The 24,587-nt window shown below is 33.9% G+C and overlaps 2 protein-coding genes and 1 pseudogene across 4 annotated transcripts; 1 reads left to right on the forward strand and 2 right to left on the reverse strand.

Moving 5' to 3' along the window:
- Nucleotides 1-1,127: 1,127 nt before the first annotated feature.
- LOC133692001 (uncharacterized) lies at nucleotides 1,128-10,332 on the reverse strand. Of its 3 annotated transcripts, none has more exons than XM_062112641.1 (9): nucleotides 10,164-10,332; nucleotides 7,730-10,023; nucleotides 7,152-7,293; nucleotides 6,948-7,030; nucleotides 5,836-6,074; nucleotides 4,855-4,941; nucleotides 3,815-3,914; nucleotides 2,879-3,095; nucleotides 1,128-2,788 (listed from the first exon to the last, which is right to left on the reverse strand). In XM_062112641.1, exons 2-9 carry the CDS (start codon nucleotides 9,899-9,901, stop codon nucleotides 1,554-1,556), a joined length of 4,275 nt encoding a protein of 1,424 aa, XP_061968625.1. In that variant the 5' UTR covers nucleotides 9,902-10,023; nucleotides 10,164-10,332; the 3' UTR covers nucleotides 1,128-1,553. The 3 variants fall into 3 exon arrangements, with proteins under 3 accessions (XP_061968625.1, XP_061968626.1, XP_061968627.1); XM_062112642.1 differs by having other exon boundaries at nucleotides 7,730-10,059; XM_062112643.1 differs by having other exon boundaries at nucleotides 7,152-7,290; nucleotides 7,730-10,332.
- A 3,003-nt stretch (nucleotides 10,333-13,335) lies between these two features.
- On the forward strand, nucleotides 13,336-14,664 carry LOC133692915 (uncharacterized; annotated as a pseudogene).
- A 1,269-nt stretch (nucleotides 14,665-15,933) lies between these two features.
- LOC133692918 (uncharacterized) lies at nucleotides 15,934-24,572 on the reverse strand. Its single transcript, XM_062114092.1, has 13 exons — nucleotides 24,161-24,572; nucleotides 23,194-24,062; nucleotides 22,686-23,073; nucleotides 22,015-22,584; nucleotides 20,015-21,924; nucleotides 17,871-18,144; nucleotides 17,674-17,773; nucleotides 17,481-17,605; nucleotides 17,271-17,352; nucleotides 17,047-17,179; nucleotides 16,813-16,964; nucleotides 16,187-16,699; nucleotides 15,934-16,063 (listed from the first exon to the last, which is right to left on the reverse strand). The coding sequence occupies exons 1-13, from the start codon at nucleotides 24,570-24,572 to the stop codon at nucleotides 15,934-15,936; spliced, it is 5,658 nt and encodes a 1,885-aa protein (XP_061970076.1).
- Nucleotides 24,573-24,587: the final 15 nt, after the last annotated feature.

The following is a 24,587-nucleotide window of genomic DNA, read 5'->3' on the forward strand; positions in this document are numbered from 1 at the left end:
GTCTTAAACTAATTATGAATAACCTTTTTCCGATTTATTTTTAGAGGTTATTTTCATATAATATTATTATGATTCATATTATAAATTTTACGAATTAACTTGAGTTGATTTAATTGTAAATTTGACATGGTAATTAAAGTTTAGAAGCTTCATTCATATTTGTCTAGTTTTTTTTATAATTTATACTTTTTTAATTTTATTATTTATTATCTATATCATTAATGATTAGACTCTATTTTTTTAATCTGTTTTCTATATAATATTTTATGAATTTTAAAAACAACTCAGGTTATTCTGAATCCTTTTATTTGTTGTTTCTTACAAGTTTTTCATTCTTTTTTCTTGGTCAGATTTATGCCGTATCTTATTTTATAAAAACATATTTGCATCACTTGAGTATTTTTTTTGTTTAACTGATAACAAAAATGTTCTGACTTGTGACATAGTATCAACCTACAAATCTATTTAACAAAAACTAAGGGATGATTTTTTTTATTGTACCTCTTCTTATGTAACATTATTCACTAGAATAGTGTTTTTATTCATTCATTTAGTATATATATTTTTTTTAATTTTATCCTTTTAACATTAGGTTTATTAGAGTTTGGGTTTTATAGTTTTTTTTTAATTTATATCCCAAATTACTATTTTAACAAGTTAACTTGATTGACTTAAGTTTTTTTTTTCTTTTCTTAGCTGTTTTTTCAATTTTAATTTCATCATTAAACATTAGATTAATTGAGAATTACACTTCATAATTTGTTTTGATTTGTTTTTTATGAGGTTATTCACATCCCATAACTTCGATTATAAATTTAATAAATTAACTCTGATTAAATCATGTAATTTTTTTTTATTTTTTTTAACATTTGATTTATCAAGAATTGAGTTTTTTAATTTATCATTTCAAATTTTTTCTACATTTTGTTTATAAAATAATATTAAAAAATATTAATAATATCTATTTTTTTTATATTAAAAGTAAATTAATCCAACTAACAACATCACACGAGTCAATAACTAATGCTGTTATCGGCGGGCAAAAACACGAACATGCGACTGCATATCAAGAAAGGCCATTTTATCAGCACTTACACGACCGCCGGAGGAGAAATATAAAGCATGAATCACATCAATCTAGGCTCTTTCATATTTTTCATCAATGAATTTTCCATTTGCGTTACGCACAGGAGAGGTCCAAGATGAACAAACCTCAATTACATCTAAATCTAACATGAGTTGGCTGGAAATAACTAATGACTTGAGAGGCTCGTAACTGTACAAAAAGTTTCCTTTAGAATGCTAGATGCACGTATGATATTAAGATGACAAACTTGGCACCGCAAACACCTGCCAAAGCTGTAGTCAGTCATCAACATCAAATGAGGCATTCGAGTGCTATCCTGGCATCCTAATCAATGACAAAATCGCAGGATGAGGTCTGTAAAGAAGACATCTAAGTTCTGCTTGAGGAAAAATTCACCACATTTATCCATGGCTGCCATCCACAACTTTCTTGCTTTCTGTTGCCAAAAGGAGAGCACAGACGGAAATCAACTAGCCTGGTTTGACAAAATTATCACCTCAGGTGCACCGCAGGAATTACCACCACCGGAGGCACAGTGCAGGCCAATAGCAGGAGCAGAGCTTGAATTACATAAAGGTTCGGAGATGCCCCCTGTCAAACTAGCAGGCTCAACCTCAGAAACAGAATTGGCGTGCTCTGAAGATTTGATATTCATCCGAGGCCCATCAGAAATAGAACCTCCATAAGGAGAAATAGCATCACTTCGAACTGTGTCCGATACTTCTTTGAGGTCATGGACTCTATCTACATCAACTCCACAAGAGCTCACTCCGAGCTCTGTGGCAAAGCAAAATCCATTGCTTCTGCAAGATTGTAGATCAGGTTTAGCAGTGACATCAGAATTAGGATCCGCGGTAGCAAGGACAACCATTTCCTTGGAAATAGGCTCCTTACCCTGACAATAACTAATATTTTGGTTGCCAGGCAATACACCACAATGATCATCACCATCATCTTGAGGTGGTGTGGTTGTTGATTGAGCTACATCACAGGAAATATTGCAGGTGGTAGACTCATGATGAGCAGCATTGGTACCTGAAACTTCAAGTTCAAGCTTGGAAACCAAGTGCCGGATTTGACTTGTTATGATCTCAGAGGAGGTATGAACAGAATTGTGGTTCTGTCTATCACTGCTATCTTCGACTTTCACTTCACAAGGAACATTCTCAGTATCCTCCTTGGAAGCTAACTGACATTGTCCTTGAAAGTCAGCAGCTTCAGACCCCATAAAAGAAATGCCAGACAGTTTGCTGTCAACCTCAGAAACACCACTCTGGTTCATATGTGCATCCCCTTTCACCTTCCTCTTACCATCAGAGGGGGCAATGAAACCAGAAACAGTACCCTGATGTTCAGCCACCTCTCTAGTTTGTTCATTAGCATCACCCATATAATCAGGAGTCTTCAAAGTATTTTTGTCTCTCCCCTTCAGATTATCAGGAACAACACTCAATCGACCACCAGTTTTTTCCTTGGGACAAGTGGATAGGGTAGCATTTTCACTTGTAATGTCAGAAGCATCATTCAGGCAATCAGCCATGGAACCAGATTCAACTGCAGCAGCTTGATCATTTATTTTTCCAGTATGAGGTGCACTAGTTTCTGTGGAAACTTTCAAATCAAATCTCACTGGTGAACATTTCTCATCAGAATTACTTGATGTCTCATCCATGGTATGATGTTCCTTTAGTTCCATGGAGCCTGCATGTAGACGTGTTAAAAAATTATCAGCAAGGAAACAAAAAAAGTTGCATGTGTTATCATCAATTAAAGATTTAACACAGTAAATACCTTCAGTGGAAACCATATTTGCTTCAGCAAACTGATGATGCTTCAACAATGGTTTTTGTAACATATCAATGCCAGGGAATGCCACCATTTTCATGTTCCTCATTTTCTGCTTGCTCGATCCTTCAAGTGGCTTAAAACCAAAAACAGAAGTCCAGGTTTCCCTTAGCTCAGAGATCGCCGGTATGACCAATTTCTCGACATTTAGGGAGCAGAGTGCCTAATGACAATTTCATAAAAGAGAAACAAAGATCAATTGTACGCAAAAATCAGTAAAAAGTGAGGCAACAAGGTGTTTTGCATAAATGAAATTCAAAAATCTAGTGACGATTAAATGTCACTTCATGCAAAAGCAAAATTATTTTGACATAAACATGAATTCAAATCAGTTGGCAAAATTTACAAATAATAGTACAGTTTTCCATCTCATCAGATCAGAGATACATCCAGTCAAATTCTTACAGGGGGACAGGATTGTTGGAAAAAGAGTAGCACTTCAGTTAAACGAGACAAATTTCAGTCATAATGTACTCTCCAGCATCTCATATTGGTTCACTATTTCACAATTTTTGATACGAAACAAGGCAGCACACAATTCTTCATTGTTATTTCCCCTTTTCTCACATCATTTATCACATTCCTTTCAATGCTTAAAGAAAATGTGATTTTCCTTTCCTGTCATCACCTCTACCTCTATCTTGTGCAGGCAGCACAACATATAGGAAATACATTCTAATCATATGAACAGCAAAATAGTTCTTGCACATCAAACCAGAAGGAAACAAAGTGCTGAAGAGTTTAACACTCGTTACATAACTCAAAAATTCCAACGAATTCCCACAAGGAACAAAATATCCAATCATATGTATAATTAATCTGCAACAAAAGAAAACACAAACACATACAAAAAGCAGCGAAGGTAACAGATACCAAACGTACAGTTTCAATTGCACTTAGAAGCCGGCGGCACATTCCTTGACGCCTATACATGTAACGGGTCCCAATGAATGGCATCTCTGCTAAATGGTTCCCATGGATCCTATTTGACCAAGTATAGGTTAATGTGATTGTGACTTTTTTACATTGTCATAAATTGCTACTAGAACATGCATGGACATGTTGATTAACAGAAAATACAAGGAAGACAGAAATTTAGCATCAAAGTTCAGCACAATTTGCATTATTCTTATTCCAATTTAAAGAGGAAGAAAACGAATGGGAAAGTAGATAGCTAGAGGACTCCATTCTCTCATGTACTTAACATACAAAAAAGATACTGATGCAAGTATGCTAGAAGATGAAAAAAAGAACGTGAAGCAAGGAGCTGAAGACAGTAAAGGCAGCAATCTGACTAAATTTGTACTAAAAAGTTCAAAAAAGAGCTGAAAACCAATCTAATCGGCTGCATCGGCACCAGATCCCCTCGCTATATGGCAGTGAAGGTAATGAGATGACAAAAAAATGGTAGCAGATCCCCTTGCTATATGGCAGTGATGGTAATGAGATGAAAAAAAAATGGTAGCAGATGGTGGAACTTCAGAAGTAGAAAAGAGGCAAGTTCACATGAATTTAGTTTTGCCATGTTTTCTATAATATCTATTTTATTTTTCAGAACCAAAATAAAAGACTCCAGTATGGATGTTACTCACAAAACAAAGACAATGATCAATCATAGAATGATAGAAAAGAAAACCACAATTGTGTAAAAAATAGTTCATGCAAATGGTTACTGATGTCTTCAATTATAAAACATCCAATCACTGTACAATAGGCAGTGATTTGCAAAAAGGAATAATCAGGTAGAGAACTTTTCGGTGCATGATCCCAGAAAATATTTGTAACAAATGATTCTATGTCCAGATGCATTATTTTCCAAATATAATCTCCAATAATTTTGTTCTACATACTGGCAGAATCTGACCATTAATAAAAAATCACAATGCAGTGCAATCAACAAGCAAATTTAGGCTGAGATGTACCTAATAGATGCAGCCGAGATTATTTCATCCCCTCGCTCTAAAATTGCAGTCAGAAAACCACTGTAGTTCAGTCGATTGAAGTTCGACCTGAAAAGGAAAATTAAAATTCATTAAGAAAACCATTACTTACAAAATTTTAATGATGGCATAAAGCAAACACAGTGTAGCAGATAATTTTTATTAGCATAAATCAAGAACGGTAAGGACAATAAATAAAAGAAAGTACCACAACTTTTTCATATTCAAAAGCCCATTTTCCAATAAAATATTAAGTTAGCTGTAAATTAAGTATTAAGAGGCTACAAAAATGAAAGAAAAAACCTCATTCACCAGCAACAGACCACCCACTTTCCAAGAAAATATTATCAACTTAGCTGTGAACTAAGTATTAAAAGGCTAGAGATACGAAAGAAAATACCACATGCGTCCAGTATAGACATAGTACAGCACAACAGAACACTACTTCTTGGTCAAACACCAACAAGCAGTCGGGCCCTTCACCATTAGCATAATTTCATACTACATCGTAATATGGTAGGGCAGTTAAAGAGAATTGTATGCAGTGTCAATTTCCCTTGTTCTCTACTTGGTTCAATAGCATATGAATCTGCAATTCTGGAGCAATATAACAGTCATTCTATGAGTTTCTCTTCCTCATCCAGTTCTATAATATACTTTAAAGGTGGAAATCAATTGGGAAAAAGAGAAAGGCTACCTCTTGTCTAGGCTTGTGTGTTGTGATTCCAACACTAAAACCTCAACATCAAAATAAAAAGTTTCTAGCAAAGCTGGAGCACCAAAAATGCGATTTGTTCACAAAGAACTAACAAACACCCCCCCCCCTCAACTCCCCAAAAACAAAAACACACCCACAAAAGTAAAGTCCAAAAGGAAATTTGAAAAAAGAAGAGATCAGCAATGTTGGTTCTTTCAGCTTAATGATGAAAATTTCAAGCATGCTTATAATATAACTGGGCTTACCCAAAATTATATACAATATTACGAATCAGATTGACCCCACTTCTATGGTCAGGCATGGGCAAAAAGCACTCATCCATTATGTGCAACGCAACAGCTACCTTGGAATTACATTCAACTTTCCGATGCATTCCACTGAGAGAAATATCAGAGCCGACATCAAATCTGCGAACAAGAGTCCACGCAAAGCCTTCTTCCATTTCATGTTTAACCCCAAGAAGTGCCTGTAGTTTATCATATAACTGACAGAAACAAAACCATTTTGGTGAATTGCAATGCACATAATAGATTTCATTATCAAGTTATCTTAAAACCTGTTTAAATCAAAAACTATTAAATAAAAGCAGTTCATTTTACTGAGAACTCAAGATAAATAAACTGCTGCTAGTGATATTAGAGCATTTATCAAGTACATGTATAATCTCCAAGTATACATAATATGAAAGATCACAACTAAGTCAAATAATCAATTAATAATATTCCAGACTACTTTTGCCAAATCCCACTCTGCAGATGATGTGAACCATAGCAGATTTTAGGGGACTGATCGAATTGCATATAATGAATGAAACAAAATAGCAGTGATCAATCAATCAAGGTCTTGCTAATAACCCAGAGTTATACATGCATTTCTCTAAAGCCTGACCACTCACACACTTAATTTGCATGCAGCAATTAGTTTCTTGTGAGTCAAAAAAGGGTTAATGATAACCAGGGTTTACAAGCCAACAGAACATGTGAAAATTTGCGGCAAAAGCAAAGATGATTCCATGTCTTATTAGGACCAATTACAATCACTTTCAGATCCAATTGAGATGAGATTGCAACAAGTTCCAAAAATTGGAACCTCTTCAACTTCAAACTCAGAGTTGCGACATAGAACACCCATTTACAATCAAGTTTTCAGGAAGTTCATACAGAAGGTTTTAGAGGGCCAGTCATTTTATTTTAAGAAAACCAAGCAATAAGCTACAGGATACCAAGGTTTCTGGCCACTTGCAAATCAAGAATCAGATTCAAGAAAAAGAAATTCTAAAAATGACAATTTTGATTTTCAAGTCCAATAGAACGTCCATGATTATACTCTATAACAATATACAGTGACTAAAAAATACCTCTTGGCATTTTTTCCCACAGAAGGATACACTGCTGTAATCATCATTTACAGTGTTCTCGGCAAGAATACAAGAGTGGTGGTCTGCAGCAGAAGATGTCTATTAAATGTACATCAATTAAATAACAATAAATAGAAGAAAATTAGCATGGTGGGAATGGAAAGGGCAAAATACATTAAAACACTATGAAGATAGAGTTGTTACATTTTTCCTCACACAAGCAACATGCCAATAATGCGGGTTGGGCAGCAGTATCATTTTCGTCCATCTGACATGTATCCCCACCAGCCATCCCACAAAATTTGCATGAACAATACGTGCAATTCCAGGCACCTGAAGGGAACTTCTGCCACAAAGAAAAAAAAAATATTAATGACATGAAGGCATTTACAGAAACCCAAACTCATTTCCATGTAATAGCAAAAAGCTGATCTCATTTCATAAATAAGATGCTAAGGATAACGCCAGATTCCAGAAGGGAACATCTGTTGCAAGATGAAAACAATCTATTAATTACGCGGCAGCATGTATATAGAACAAAACTCAATTCTACAAGTGACAGCAGAAAAAGATTATCTAAAACTTTTCATAAAAAACATGCTATGGAAAGGCAAGTTCACGGGAATATTTTCCACCATTCATTTCTTAATATCTAATACGGGAACTCTATGTAAAGTTTTTATTGCTTTTAGGCATTCCATAACCTGAAGGAATATTTCTGGTACAAGTAATCTGGAGACCTTGAGAAGAAACATGATAGGAGTGCAAAAGCAGAGACATACCTTTATCTCTAGGCAGCTTTGATGGAATGTTGATGGGCAACTATCACAGCAAATCAGGTTTCCACCATCTCCACAAATCGCACATGTATCATCATTTGGATCTTGATCATCAGTATCAACAAAATGGAACCCTTTACGATCAGACTCATCTTGTTTGTTCCATGACTCTAGCTGGCATTGCAAGAGTGAATGTCCGTTCTCTAAACATATGTTTTTGAGTGGCTGGTAGGATTTGCTGCCTGCATGAGACTCAAAGTCTAAGATTGCAAAAGTTTCACCACAGCAATCACACTGAATGCCATCTGTTGTGATTTTACCCTTGAGCACTGTCCGTGTCTTCCTGCGTTTCAAGTACTGCACCTTTCCATCTAATGGCACAGAGCCCAAATCAATCATCCAGGCAAGTACAGTTCGCTTCCCATTATACAGCACATATCCATCTCCATTTGAATCTGCACCCTCCTTAGAATTGCGAATCATTAGAGCACACCGCTTTCTATTATGTGTTTTGAGTTGCTTACGATCCTTGACTGCTGTTCTGTCGTCTGATGTACCAGAACAGTCATCCTGTTCGGAGAGAGAATATTTATGTTTTGTCCTGTCCTTCAGCTTCTTACGGCTAGGAGTTGCTGCAGCATCCAGTTTTCTCTTGTGCAATTTTCCTTTCTTATTTTTCAGTTTTGCAACTCCTTCACCTGTTTTCCCGCCCTCACCTTGCTTCCATTTCTTTTTCTTTTTATTTTTATCACTCCTTTCCTTGCCTATTACTTTTGTTAGTATGCTGAGTTCATCATCTGGTAGAGGAGTAAACTTGAAACCAGTCTTACAGGTATTTGAATCACCACCGCCACCTTCATAATGCTGCTTAAGAACCCGGTAAGCCAAGGTGACAGACCAGTGGGTCCTTCCTTCAGGATTAACATACACAGCATCGCAGTAGTCTCTACCATTCCTAGGTCTATGCTCGATTGTCCAGCCTGCACCCAAAAGAAGTTCTATAATTTTATCTCTCACTACAGCCTTCTGTTTATTTCTCCCCTCTTCCTTTTCATCATTAATGAATTTGATCTTCCTGGCTGTTGTTAACTCCGTTGCATTAGATTTTTTCCCTCCAGATAACGCACTTCTAGCTCCCACATTGTGGTTCTTATTATGTCTTGTCGTTTTTCCCAACTGTCTTTTCCTCGGCCCGCCCACCTTTATGCCCTTGTTCAACTTGCTGTGTCTCCCACGCTTAGGCTTCAACTTCATCCCCACTTTTCCATAAGATTCATCACTCTCTTCACCAGATGATTCTGCAGTGTCATCCTCAACCGCGTCAATGTTCTTCTCAGGTTTGTCACTCTTCTTAGCCTTGGGGGGTCTCCCGCGCTTAGGCTTTGATTTTTCACTCACCTCATTATCTGACTGTTCACTCTCTTCACCAACAGATAGATCACTACCTTCTTTACCTGCCTTGCCTCTTTTCTTCCCAGACCTGCGACTCTTATGAGCCTTGGGGAACCTTCCACGCTTATGCTTTAATCTTCTACTTGCCCCATCATCTGATCGATCACTCTCTTCGCCAACATAATGATTTCCCTCTTCCCTTTCCACCCCGGCCCTTTTCTTCTCAGACACGTCATTCTTCTGAACCTTGGGGGGTGTCCCACGCTTAGGCTTTAAGTTTTCCCTCACTTCATTATCTGGCTGTTCACTCTCTTTACCGACATATTGATTGCTTTCTTCCTTTACCGCCTTGATCCTTGTCTTCTCAGACCCATCACTCTTCTGAGCCTTGGGAGGCCTCCCACGCTTGCGCTTTAATGTTTTCCCCTCCTCGTGATCACAGGCCTCACTGTCTTTCTTTTTCACCTCAGCCAATCTCTTCTCAGACCCATCACCACTCTTGCCCTTGAGCGAGCTACCATCCTCGCTCTCTCCCTCGCTAGCAACTCTACTTCTTTTCCTTCTACTTTTACTAGTCTCAGCAGCATTACATTCCCCCGTATCACTCCCTCCTTCACATTCTTCAATTTTTAACCCATCTCTCTGATCCACTTCCATGTCTTCTCTTAACACCTCATCTTGATTCAATTTCGGTTTCTCCTCGTCAGTCAATTCACTCGGAGAAACCTCATTTTTCACCGATTTCGGCAATAAATTAACACTAGATCTCAACCCTTCTCTCATTCTCTGAAAAAATCCTTAAAACTTTCACTTCTTTGTTTCAATAAAACTCACAAGTAAATAACCTCCATTGATCTTACTCGGCAATTACAGCAATTCGGTGCTCAAAAGATCGAGAGCTGGATCTACGAAAGACCCGTTTTAGAACCTTTAATCAAAACCTTACATTCAAGAAAATTAATAAAATAAAATAAAATATGTACGGGTAATCTTGCTGAAAAGAAATTGGGAATGGTAAGATATGAAGAAGAAGAAGAAAACTTACTAATGTGGTGAGGAAGACAGGATTATAAGATCCTACGGAATCGTGTAAGAGTGTGAACGAGGCTAAACCGGCAAGGACAAAGCGAATCGGAGGTTGTTGCACCAAGATTGGGTCTCGAAAGAGAAAGCGAATGGGTTCTACGAGGAGAGAGCGATTGGAAATATTTTACTTGTAGTGTCTTTTTGGGCTTGGGGGTTTTACGTTTTGATTAAAATACAAGATACCGTAAAGCAGGGGTAGGACAGTCAATTCGCATTAACTATGATTTTCAATTTCCCTCCACAAAACACATTTGTCTTTGAAAAAAAAGATTTCCAACCAATATTTAAAAGGTGATGTTTTATGGTAACTGGTTTGAGAAATGTTAACGTTAGTTGTCTGTTAAATATTGGCCCGGTTATTAAATACTTGATGCTTGGAGTTGGTTATTGGGGTATTAAATTAATAAGGAAAAAATATCGATCCCCTTATCCTAATATCTGGAAAATAAATATACGTTAAAAAAATGTTTAAAACTTTATGGCCAACCATACTTGGAGCGTGTTCCCTAACTAAAATAACTATTTTACTTTTCCATCTCTATTTTTATTTTTATTTTTATTTTTTAATCTTCTTTTTTTAATAAAAAAACGGAAAATATTTTTATTTGTTGGGGATATAGATAAAAAAGATATGTATCAAGATTACAACTATTTGTCATGAATAATCAAAACTATAATTCATAATATTCATCTTAATATTTTATATTTATGATAATCTAATTATAGGATATTTATTTTATCTTGTTCAAACTAAAAATTATCATGAAAATAGTTAAGAAAAAAAATATTAGATGTATAATAAAAATTAAATTTGTGTCACTGACTAGATATAAAAATGTTAAAAAAAATGTTTTGAACCTCTTACAGTTCTAGAAAGTGCTTTTATGTAAAATAAAAGAATTGAATGTGTTTTTTTTAATCTAGAAAAACTATGGAAAATTAGTAAAACAAATTGTAGAAAACCTTTAAAATATATTTTTCAAATTTAGTGCAGATTTAGAAAACTATAAAACTAATATTATATTTTTCTAGATGGATGGATATTGTCTTTAAATATGAAGTTATGGTTTTCATTTGTTTTTTACTTGTTTTTTATTAAAAAAAAACAAATATTACTTTGTTTCTGAACAATCCTCAACTTTTCTCCATCAGCCTTCACATCTCTCTTTTGGCTTTGTGAGAAACAAAAACTCTGATTGCTATCCTATTTTCTTAATCAATGATATTTACTGCGTCTTCCTTGTTAGGTTTTCTTCTTACTTAATGAAATTATTGGTAAATTTTTTGGGTATAAAAACAAATATAAAATTAGTTTAAATATATAAAAATATTGTTTTAAAATATTTATTTGTCTTACATAGAGATAACATCTTCATAATACAATTACACCATCTAAACCCTTAACATAATTAAAATAAAATATAGTAAAGTTAAATTATCTTTAACTGGGGATTTTGTGCTTGATAGCTTCATAATTCGTGTAAATTTGGACAGGGTGAAAAGATGTATTGTTTCGTAAAACCTCATATTTGTGCCCACCAAGCAACGGTCATATTGTATTGCCAGAGGTTTAAATTTTTGCTAAAAGACAGTTTTGGCCTCGTATATTCCTACCTCTTTCATGCTAGACAAGAGAGTCGTGCAGAACTCCATGTATGGGTTTTATCAAATTTTATTCTTTATTAACATGAAAAAATATCAACCTGTAACTAATATTTTCCAATAAAATAAATAAATAAATCAGGAATAATTATATCACTGATTCAAAAACAATCTATAAGATTAGTGAAAATATAATTTATTTTAAAAAAATTTAAAACAACATGTTTCTTATAAAATATTAAAATTATAACATATTAAATCAATTTAGATCAGCCCAAGTTAATATTTAAAAATTATAATTTAGATTATAATACCGTGATAACTCTTATATAAAAAAATCAAAATAAAATAAGAAACTCATTTCATAATCAATCAAATGTTAAGAAAATTATCCTAGAAAAAAAAGTCAAATAGATACATTAATATTATTTTTCGCATCCATTAACACATACCATTCTTTTATATATATATACGAGATGATATGCCCGCGCGTTGCAGCGGGTTTATAAAACAAATGCATTTAATAGTGTTATAATTATGAACCAGCGTTAGATAAGTAATAGAAAGTAAAGGTATGATGGAGCAAACATTTTATGATGAAAAAAAAAGTTGTGTTGGTGATCAAAACTTAGAGACTGAATAAAATGATTTGCAGCAATTCATAGTGTTTTCGCTATATGATTTATTTTTTCTGTTAATAAAAAGCAAGAGGAAAGATACAGTACTTTCATCACATGATTTAGGTTTTCTATTAATAAAAAGCAAAAAAAATTATAAAGTTAAATTTTCTACCAACTTAACATTAAAAAAAAAACAAACAAAGATAATCTTGGAAGGAAAAAAACCGTTGTAGCAATTGATAATGTTTTGTGAGGGAAACTATAGTGTTTTTCCCAATAAAATAAAATAAAAAACCATTTAGAGAAAAACTGTAGCAATCCATAGTATTTTGTGAGAAAAACTACAACGCTTTCCTCATATGATTTAGCTTTATTGTAATTATAATTCTTAACCAACTTAATATTTAAAAAAAATGGACAGATAATTTAAAAAAAAATCATAAAAAAATCATATGGGAAAACATTGCAACAATTCACAGTTGGTAGAGAATTTAGATTTGCAGCAATTAACAATGTTTTAAGGAAAAAAAACTACAAAACTAAATTTTCAATCAACTCAATATAAAAAAAAATTGAAAAATATAATTTTGAAAAATAAAAAAATAAAATAGAAAAATTATGTGAGAAAACAATGTAGCAATCTACAGTATTTTAAAAGAAAAAAACTACAAAGTGAAATTTTTAACCAGCTTAATATTTAAAAAGTAAAATCATCAAAAATAATTTTGAAAAAGAAAAAGAAAAATTAAATGCAAAAAAAAAAGTTTTAAAAAAAAGTAATTTTGGAAAGAAAAAGAAAAAAAAGCAAAAAAAAAAGAAAAAGTTAAAAAAGAAGAGGAATGCATTGTGTTTCCCCACACCATTTAGTTGTGGCATGCATGCTGTTGCGAGCTTATAGAAACAATATCTATGATGGTATTATAATTGTGAATTAGTGTTAGACAAACTAATATTTTATGAGGGGAAAAAATTATGTCCGTGATTAAAAAGCTAGAGATTGGATAGAATAAATTGTGTGAAAAATATTGATATTGTAGAGATATTGAAAGATCAAAGATTTACATGATTGGAGGTGGTTGCAGAAGACTGATTGTGTCATTGATTATATTTCAAAAGTAAAACAACACATAAAATATTATATCTATTTAAAAAACATTAGGAAAAAGATGTAATAACTAATTATAAACAAAACGATGCCACAACAACATTAAAGAGTTGCATTGCTGTTTAACAGAGTTAAATGTTGTTGCATTAGTTCGTAGGGGCATGCAAAATTAATAGGAAAATAGCCTGTAAAGTTGCTTCATAAACAAAAATACTGCGTGTCACCCTATTGATGGAGATTTCCTGCAAATGAAGAAGAAACTTGCATTATTAGTGGTCAAATGAAGGGAAAAAGTAGAAAAAACTAAAAAGGAAGGTGGAGATAATGTGCTGCTAATTTGTAAAAAACAGAAGAAGAAGAAGAAGAAAGTAAAGTTTAAAATGATAGTAAAGAAGCTAGAAACTAAGGGCATATGATTTTCATAATTAAACTTGTGTGCTAAGTACGCTGCATAGGATGATCATCTCAACAGGCTTTATGCAGATCAATTAAGGGTTATTATTGGTCATTCGGATGTCATGGGTGCACCAGGGGTGCAAGCTGCCTCGCTTAGTCCAAGTGTTTTTCATGACATGGAAAGCTACATGAAGAGCAGAGATGACAATTTCCTGCAGCTTATTCAAAAATCAAATCCCTTTGATGCTCAACCACCTATGGTATTCTACCTTGAGCAGAGTTCTCATTTGACCAACTTAATGGAGAGGAAGTATAGCAATGGCTACTCAACAGACTTGCAGGTTTACTATGAACCAAGGTCTTTAGATGATGAGTTACCGGTCGGTTTCCAATCTAAACAGACTTCTCATGGGACTACAAGGAATGCAAGTTTTTAGGAGAACAACAATGGCAACTGCTATTCAACAGACCTGCAACTTTACTTAGAACCAAATCCATTGAACGTTCAACCACCAATGCATCTCCAACCTAAGCAGAATGTTCATAGGACTTCGTCATATTTAAATCCAATGGAAGATGCGATTATGAAGATGGTTTGTGATGAGAATACCAGCGATGAATTTGGTTGTAAGCTGTCTAGTAGTAGTAATCTGCCTTGTGCTAACCGCACACCATGGATGTGGGATAATGTATGGTTCAACAATGCTGATTCCTCAGTGAGCTATAATAAATTGTAGTGTAATTGCAACACCAGCTATAAAATTTAGTACAAGTGAAGAAAGAATAATAAATGTTTTCTATCAATTTATTATTGTTGTTATTTTTAAGCTATGAACATTTCGCAAATAATTTTGTTGGAAAGAATTAATTAAATGTTCTTTTAAAATATATATTCAGCAACTTTATGCTGTTAGTTCTATTTATCACACTTTATGTTAAGTGAGTAAAATTATGGGTTGATCTGATTACCAATATTTTTTTAGAAATTGCATCTTTATCTACGGTAATAGGAATGTTTAGAGGAAATAAAAAGTGACAAAAAGACAGGACTTTTTTAATATGTTTACAAAAGTTATTATGATATGTCTATTTGTTATTTTTGAGTTGTAACAATGGGTTATATGCTTCATTAGTATCGACTGCAGACAAAGAATTGTGAATGTTAAGAATATCATTTGCGATAAATTATTTGTTGTCTTCAATTCTCTCTCTTATGGTATTATGATATTTAAAAAAATATGGCAAGAAATTTTGGAACACCAGTTGAAGAAACTCTTTCGTGTTGTTTATGGACAAATAATATGCTTCGGCTGCTGACATATTAACTTAGCTATTTGAATTAAGTTTTAAGCATTAATATAACTGGAATATGAATTTTGAGAATATATTTTTATAGATTCAGGTGAATGGATGAACAACAAAATAAATAATATGAAGTAAAGATATGTGTAGACAAAAAAGTATAGTGAAAAAGATATAAAGGTAATAATGAAATAATAACCAAAGGTAAAAATTCTTGCTAGCTGCAGAAGTTTAGAGGGGTGTATTTTTACATTTTTATTATTGCACCATAACACCAAGATTTGTACTTGTAGTTTGAACCCGTAAAAGCACAGGCAGATTGAAAATCAAGTCAAAGAAAATTGTAGGATAAAAAAGAACTGGAATCAACTCCCAGCACGTCAATTTCTTAACATCAATCAATAAACTAAACTGTAATTAATTAAATAGCAACTTGTAGAAATGTAATATGAATATGGGAGGCTGAAAAGATACTATAAAATTGAAAAAAAAAGGATGCTAAAATTTCAAAACATTGTACAAAAGAAACATGTAAACAAATGCATGTGGTTGTTAGAATCAGATTAAACGAAGAATTAAATGAAGATTAATGTTAATTTTACAGAAAAATGTACCTGATCTTCGATGTTCTCTATGAAATTAACATTAATCATTTAAATGATAAAAGTGTAAGATAAATTAAAAGGCAAGTTAGTTAGAATTACCTAATCACGGTCTTGTTTAAAAGGGCGTTGGCGTTTGCATGGTGGATCATTTGCCTCAGCGATGGTTGATGTATCATGGTCAAGTGGTGCGAATCCAGCCTGAGGATCAGCTACAATAGCTATTGCAGAGCTGTTGATCCAAAATAAATTAATAAGTTATGTATCTGCTATTCATAAAACCAAAAGAAACAATGTTCATTGCTGAAATTGAAAAGCAACAACTTTTAAATGAGAGAAAGGAGCAGTTTGTCACCTTTGAATAGGCGTTTCATCTTCAAATAGCAACTGTCTTTTGGCCTGTGATGGAAAAGGACCAACCATATATGGTTGCTCTAGGGACACTTGTGGCTGTTGTGAGAAATTAGCATTAGTTTTGGATGGTGGAATAGGTGTTGGTGTTGTTGGGTCTAATGGAGAGGCAACTTTAAAGGATGATGAAGCTGGTTGATTCTTAAGAGGAACATCAATAATATGTAGCTCTGGTTCATCAGGCAAGGGGGGAGCCTCAGCAGTTACAATGTCGTCAAAAACATTGGTAACAATGATGTCACAACGGTTAACAATTGAGCGAAAAGCTCCAAATCTCAGCTGGAAAATCTTGTCCTTGTTTAATTTTTCAATCATAGGAGGTGGGATGCAATCAATAAACCCTTTGTCATAGAGATAGCAATGGGCAGAGGAGCTAAAGAAGTTTTCAGCAGTTTTTCCAACCATTAGAAATGTTGCAACATCATTGCCATCAGTCACAATACAATCAACTTTAAACCTGATAAAATGTTTAGAAGTGAGATAAATAAATGTAACATATTGTTAAAAGGATGCAAACAAAATTTATAATTTAGTTTGAGACATGAAAAGCAATAGAAAAGAGCTCTTAACCATGGAACCGGCGTTACTTCATTGTGTTCAATGCATCTAAAAATTGTGCCTTTGTCAGACAATGATTTTGTGCATAAAGGGCAACTTTGATACCACCATCCTCTATGAAGATCATAGTCAGCTATGGAAGCTTTGCATGTAAATCTTTCGCTCTACACATTATTGAGAAAAAAATATAGTTTGATGTGTATTTATAAAGATCAAAGTAAAAGAATGAGATTACTGTTGACATACTTTGTGTTCATATGGATCCATACAAAGAATTTCTTTGATAGTCTTCCTGTTTTCATTTATTTGTTGTTCGATGGATCTAACGGCATTCATGGAAGCAGGGAGTTGATAGACCTCAACTGGCAGCTGATTATAGCTGAGAATAGAAGTAGTTTTATGTCAAAAGGAAAAAATAATAAATAAAGAAAATAAGCGAGATTAAAAGAAAAGAAAAGGAGCTAGCTTACTGATGCTTATATGGAAGAACCTCAGGAATTTCTAGGTTGAAATACCATAAGGAGGCAACAGTGCTAGCAAGGTTTGGTTTTCCTGCGAGTAAAAGTAAGCAAATTGAATTAAATTATTTGAAAATAAGTTAAATGATGCAACGTGCAAATAGATGGAAGGTGCACTTAAGAATTGCAAAAATTTGAAGGGCAATATTTGATAATACAAACCTTTAAACTCAGTGACTCGAAAGCCAGCAAAAACAACAATAATTGGATTTGTGTGTTCATGCAAAACAGAATCATCAAAGCTTTTAGCAACGTCGCCCCAAAGAGTTATCCTAAGTTCATCACCCCTGCATAAAAGATAAAAAGTTAAAAATAAGGCTATTAAAGTTGTTATAGCAGATAGAATAAGCCAAACCTGATATTTTCAATGATAAACTCTTTCTTGTCTGTTATGTCTTGACCTCGAACCAACACTTGCTCAAGTGGCTGAATAGCTTTTAATCGACCGAGTACATCTTATGATTAAAAATTTTAAACATGTTAGCAATTTAAAAACAAAATCTAATAAGGTAATTAAAATGCATCATGAAATGTTTTTGTTGTTGTTCATACCAGTGAGTGTTCTTGATCCCTTTCCTTTAGTCAACAAATGTGCAAAGTCGATGAAGTTAAAGTAATGGCGTGGTACTTGGGGTGTCAGTGGATTAAGCCTTGCAACTTTTGTGTCAGACTTGAGATCAATAACGGCTTCGTGGGCAACAACGGAGTTGGTGTATCTATTTTCAAATGTATAGAATCCGCTGATTTGGTAGTAATCACCTTCAATGATAGAAGTAGTAAACAATTGTATATCCTTGCCTTTAGCTGAGCCCTGTATTGCGTTACCCTATGGAATCATGATGAAAACTATTATAAATGAGATAGCATTAAAATTGAGCACAAAAAACAAAGTATAAAGCTAACAATGATTCATTAGTCATATAAAATAAAAATTGTGTGACAATTTTTAGTCATATAATTTATTATATTATAAAATATGAAATATATTATAATGATAATGATAATGATAATTAAATTATAATTAGAAATTGAAGTCAATTCTTGCTATAGTTGTATTACACATTGCTGTCATCTTTTTAATTAATAAAATAAAATGAATACATTTTACAAATAATTCATTCAATCATAGTCTGTGCGTCATGTTATTTTTTAAACCTACACTACTATTATGTTTGTTACAAAGGGTACAAATCAAACATAGGCGTACCAGAAGCTTTGTTTTGTATTTGATGATACCAAATGGATAACACTTAAGTTTTTTTTTGTTTTGGATTCAATTGTAAAAACAGTGTTCAATTTGAGATTAAAGTTTGTAAAAATTAAAAGGTAAAGATAAGGAAGTCTATTGTTTTTTATTTAGTACATGGAATCCTGTGGACAACCTTTTGTAATAAAAAAACTACTCTAATGTGTTTTGCAATAGTAGCTGGTATAATATAATATTATTTTAGATTTAAAAAAGTACACAGATCGGAAATATATTATAATCATTTTATTATGCAATGGAATTTTTTAAAAAGAAATTAGATTCTCATGAATAGATTTGCATAGTGCACATTATTGTAAGCTAAATGTAATCCAATTACCAAAAATAGAGCTCAAACGACAAAACTGTTTAGACTCTAGATGATGATTATCCAACAACTTATTAGACTAATTAATTAGGTTTTCAGGTTGTGTTTAGTGTTAAGACAGGGTTGACCAACGTTGTTCAATAATGGTAAAGACAGGTTTAAAAAGAATTAAATCCTGTATTAAGAATGTAAAATTTAAAAGGGATTCAATGTAGAATCATATATTAATATAATGTAAAATTGCAGATTTAAAAAAAAAAAATAGAATAAAAAATAGCAATTCTATTTTTTGTGCATCTATAAATGATACTCGGTCGAAACGTTTTCAAAACAGTAAAGAAAATTGAAAAATAGCTATGAAAACCAAAGTGCAAAAGATGAGCTTACCATGTTATCAGCAAATAGGCAATTAAAACTACTTGTTTGACCATTGAGCTTAGGAATCCAAACACGGCAAACTCTAGCACGAAGGGATGTGTAAAAGGTGTATTTTTTAATGTTTTGGATAGACAGCGCCATGATCCTGAGAGGGAAAAACAATAAATAAAATAAGAACTAATGATTTTAAATTTGAAAGGAATTTAATTTGCAATATACCAATAACTATAAAATGCTATAAATGCAATGTAAAAATGTGAAGTAACATCTTACAAATGTATTAATGAGGCTAATTAACAGGTGAGCAAACAAAGAGGGGGGGAAGGAACACTTCTGAAGGCAAAGTTGAAATCTAATCATCTGTAAAAGAGCGATGAACAAACAATAAGTGATTAATTGATATATTTCAGAGCGTTAGAAAAAAAGGCTTTAAAAACAACCTCTAGGAAGAGCGTTTATAATGTCTTTATAGACAATATTTTTTGCATAATGAGAAGGTTCCCCTTGATTATTGCATGAGATAATTTTTAAACCCTTTCTTGAAGTGACTCTTGAGAGAGCGACATAAAGCTGGCCATGAGTAAAGACTTGTTCTTTAAGAAAGACTCCAACAGTTTTTAATGATTGGCCTTGACTTTTATTTATTGTCATTGCGTAACACAGTCTTAAAGGAAACTGACGTCTTTTTATCGTAAACGGACACCTTCCTTCATTTATTGGAAAGATAATTCTTGGTATAAAAACTCTATTACCAATATTAGACCCAGTTATTATCTGTGCTTCAATGACTCTCGCTGAAAGCTGTGTCACTATAAGTCTTGTCCCATTACATAAACCAATAGATGGGTTGATATTTCTAAGTAACATGACTGGTGTTCCGATTTTCAAAGCAAGTGTATGAGATGGCACACCATTGAATTCAAGTTGGTTGATATATTCTGTTGGATATAATGAATTGGCAATGTCAGTCTCTCTTGACGATGTTGAAATAGAATCTGTGCTAAGATAGATATGTTTGTCGCCGGGCGTCATAGCAAGCACAAAATCATTAATTTCAGCAACTGTTGTGTTTTTCGATGTTACAATGGCTCTTTCTCTAAAATAGCAGGGGTCCATTTGAGGCTCAGAAATAGATGGATAAATTGCTGAGACAATGGCTGGAATTGGATCACATGAAGCATGAAGGAGTAGATCTGAGGGAATACTAATAAAAGAATCATCTAACTCACCAGAGAAAGGTAAATCAGAGATATCACCATTACCAACGCTTAAAATCCACCTAGCAAATTCGCTGATTTCAGTTCTTTCTTCAGCGGCTAGACCATGAGTAGAGAGGCGCATGTTTTCTGTAAGAGTTAATACAGTAAATTTAGGCCATAAAGCTGAGCTGCTTAGAGAAGCATTAATTATCTCTTCTTTTGTTCCACCAGGAATAACTGGTAATATTTGGCGAAAATCACCGCCAAGCAAAACTGTTTTACCGCCAAATGGAAGATCTCGACTACAATTGTCACACCCTGAGAGGACATCACGCATTGAACGGTCAAGGGCTTCAAAACAACACCTGTTATTCATTGGCGCTTCATCCCAAACTATAAGAGAAGTTATTTCAAGAAGGCTAGAGAGATGTGTGTTTTTCTTGATGGCACATGTTGATAATTCATCAACAGTAAGTGGGATTTTGAATCTTGAATGGGCTGTACGACCGCCTGGTAATAAAAGAGATGCAATACCGGATGAGGCCACAGCAAGGACAACTAACCCCTCAGATCTGATGCGATTGATGATTGTATGCCATAAAAAAGTTTTACCAGTTCCTCCATGACCATGAACAAAGATTAAACTTTGTTTCTTTTGAAGGACAGCTGCAACAACTGAATCATATATTATTTTCTGTCCATTGTTGAGAAGGGGGAGATTGACTGAATGTTGACTCTTAAGGTCAGCAAGATCATAATTAAGTTCTTCTCTTAGAAGCTTGTTCCTAATTTCAATTAACAATTGGCCATTGGGCATTGGCAATTTATGATCTTGAAGTGTTGTTGCAGCATCATTGAAAAGTTGTTCAAGCTCATATAACACATAATTCTTAAGCTGATCATCAGATAAAATCAAATTTGGCATTTTAAAAGATATTCTCAACCTATAAAGGATGTCATCGTGCATTGAATGCCAAAATTGATTGAATAAAACCAAAGGATCAACGATTTCACAAAATAAAACAATGCTGACAAAAAGTTGTCTAAGTTGTGGAGATGTTGCAGTTGTGATGGCTTCACAAAAAGCCTCAGACCATTCTTTATCATCGCCTAAAAGCCCATATGCTTTGCAAGCAAGTTGAAATGTTGGATAAACAATCCCATCAACTTTTCTTAAATCAACAAATCCTATTGGCCCTTTAATATGGTTTAAAAGCAATCGTAAAAAATAAAGTTCCCCGGCAGCAGGATGTATATATGTTAAACGCCCAAGGCTAAACCCCTTTGATCTTGTAATCCATTCTTTTTGCCCAGCATCCCATACATACTTGCTTGGAAATTCTGAATAGCAAAGTTCTCGTGCATTAGAATCTTTCTTGTTGCATTCGAACCATTCAGTAAGCATTGTTTTATTAATACCCGGCCTTCTAAGAACAGAATGGAGAGACTCGCTACCTGAAAAGACAACATTTTGTTAAAAAGGCAAATGAACCTGAAGTCGTTCAACTGGAGGGTTTCTTGAATGAATTGGAAATTGGAAAAGACGCCAAACAGCTTCATAGGGGCAGATAAAACGACAATTAAGATATGCTTGTATCTCATCATTTGTTTCATTTTGGAGCACCATACGACATCTATCAGGCCCTTTGTTGACATATTTAAATAGATATTTGATGAGCATTGATTGACAGCATATCTCAACATTTATATGTGCATTATACCGCATTAAAAGTTCTTTATTGTATGGAACAACATAGTCATTGCAAAGCATTATTCCATCCTTGAGAACAAAATTATTGCGGCATTCACGTCGCTTATAATAAACAAACCCATTCTCACCAAAAACAGTTGAGTCTTTGAATTTTTTTGGAAATGACTTTGCACATCTACATTCCAACATGCATTGTGCATTCGGCTTTGCAACGCCGCATGGACCATGTATCATGAACTTAGAGACAATTTCATGACATAAAGGATCAATATTCTTATCTGGTATTTCAGCAGAAACAATCGAGTCAACATCATCAGCAGTTCGACATTTAAATTCAGAGGCAAGCCAAACCAAAATATGTGCATGTGGAAGCCCTCTCTTTTGAAACTCAATTGAGCATACATCTATCGAGTTGCAAAATGAAATCAAATAAGAATAAATAAAAGAATAAATAAATAAAGATATATATGATGAGAAAGAAAAGAAATGGGTAAGGCTTAATTACCAGCAATTGTCTTGCCAAAAGGGACACCAGATTTGATGAACTTCAACATATCAAGAACCTTTGGTCTAACAACACGTGTGATTATATCAGGCTTGTCTTCATGTTTATAAAGTCTGCCTTTTTTAAGCTCTCTTTGGATTTCAGGCCAGCTTGTATTGCATGTGAATGTGATGAAAAGATCTGGATTTCCATATGCCCTACAAATGGCCATAACATCTTGGTAATTATTTATCATGTATCGCGGGCTACCAGTTAAAGAAGAGGGGAGAATAATTTTTCCTGTCTTGGACCCTTGAATATCACCTCTAAGAACAGCTTCATTAATGCCTTGATAGAGTTCAGTCCGAAGATCATTTTGGTTCATTCTAATGTAATCAAGCCTGTCTTCCTCAACATTGGTAAACGCATCAACTAAAAATTATTGGTAAAGACGACCGCCTTTTGTAATAGTGTCTTCACCATATTCCCTTTCATGAATAAGATAGGCATAAAAAGCTCTCATTGGTACATTTTGACGCCTTCTATGAACTTGATTATCATGGTTGGCAAAACTAATATTAGTTCGATAACCATCTTCACCAAATGGAAAAAGAAGAGGATACTGCAATGACATAAATTTTGGATGCAATTTAGAGATTCTTTGTAAAGTCCCTGAAGAACTTTCAATAACAATATCTCGTTCTGAACGATAATCACCAATATCTCCAACAATCAAGCCACCAATATCATCTGAAGATGGGTCATTATACTGTCTTGAGTCATGAGTTCTTTGACCAAGCAACCGTAGTTTATATCCAGGATTGTCAGACATTGACAGCCTTTGCGAAGCATGACGAAATAAGCCAACTAAACAATTAGTTGAATTAAGCATGTCAATAAGATCCTTGACAACAGATTCATCTAAAGTTGAAGCAGAGCTCCCATGTGGAAACGGTGCTAGTCGATTTGCAACTTCATTTGTAGTGTCATAAATATAAAGTTGAGCAAACTTTGGAGTCTCTCCATCAGAAGGCAAAAGAGAACCCATTAAATGATGACAATGGCCATTTATCTTAAAAACATAGGGCCCAGGTCGACAATTAACTGAGTGATCTATATTAGCCCCCATGAATGTAAAAGCGAACATAGAGTTGTAGGCTCGAATATTTGTGCGGAATTTCTTAGAAGCTTCACCAAATGCAGGGTCCAGAAGTTTATCAAGAACATGAGGCGTCGATAATGGTCGTGGAAGCCTAATCTTTCCACCAAGACAACAAAGTGAGAATTGTGGATTGGTTTTGGTTGAGCGTGCAAGCTTCTCATCAAGCCAGAAAAAAGCCTTGCAATGAGAGCATTTGAATGTTTTGTCACCAAAGTCAATGTACTCATTTATACTTCCTAAGAAATAAAAAATGAGTCAAAGAAGATGTTAATGGATAACTAAAACTCTTATAATAAACAAAAAACCAAAAGAAAAAAATAATTAAAAAACAAACTTTTTCTTTTTTTTTGATATGAAGCTTGCCCAATCATTAGTTGCTCAACTGCAGAAGCTGTAAGTTCATGATCAACACAGGTTGAACCAGAAGCACCAAGACTATCAGCGTATGATAAAGTTGATGATTGTAATGAGTAAGATTGATTGTTTGTAGAAGCTAAACAATCATGATCTTGCCAGTTTTGAGAATACAATGAAGGTTGAGAACGTGAGCTCTCTCCTTGATAAAAATTTGAGAGCTGAACATTGGAAGGCCCAGGATCAAGATTTGTAGCTAGCCTTGATGATCGTGTTAACGTACCAACTGAGCAAATATAAGTTTCATTTTCTTGTTGCGATGAAATATATGGAGAATCTTGCTCATTATTAATTGCATATGATGATTGCAAGCGTTGTCGTCGGGTAGTCATATATGTATAAAATCT

The sequence above is a fragment of the Populus nigra genome, chromosome 4 (genome assembly GCF_951802175.1).
Source record: "Populus nigra chromosome 4, ddPopNigr1.1, whole genome shotgun sequence".
Classification (NCBI taxonomy): Eukaryota; Viridiplantae; Streptophyta; class Magnoliopsida; order Malpighiales; family Salicaceae; genus Populus; species Populus nigra.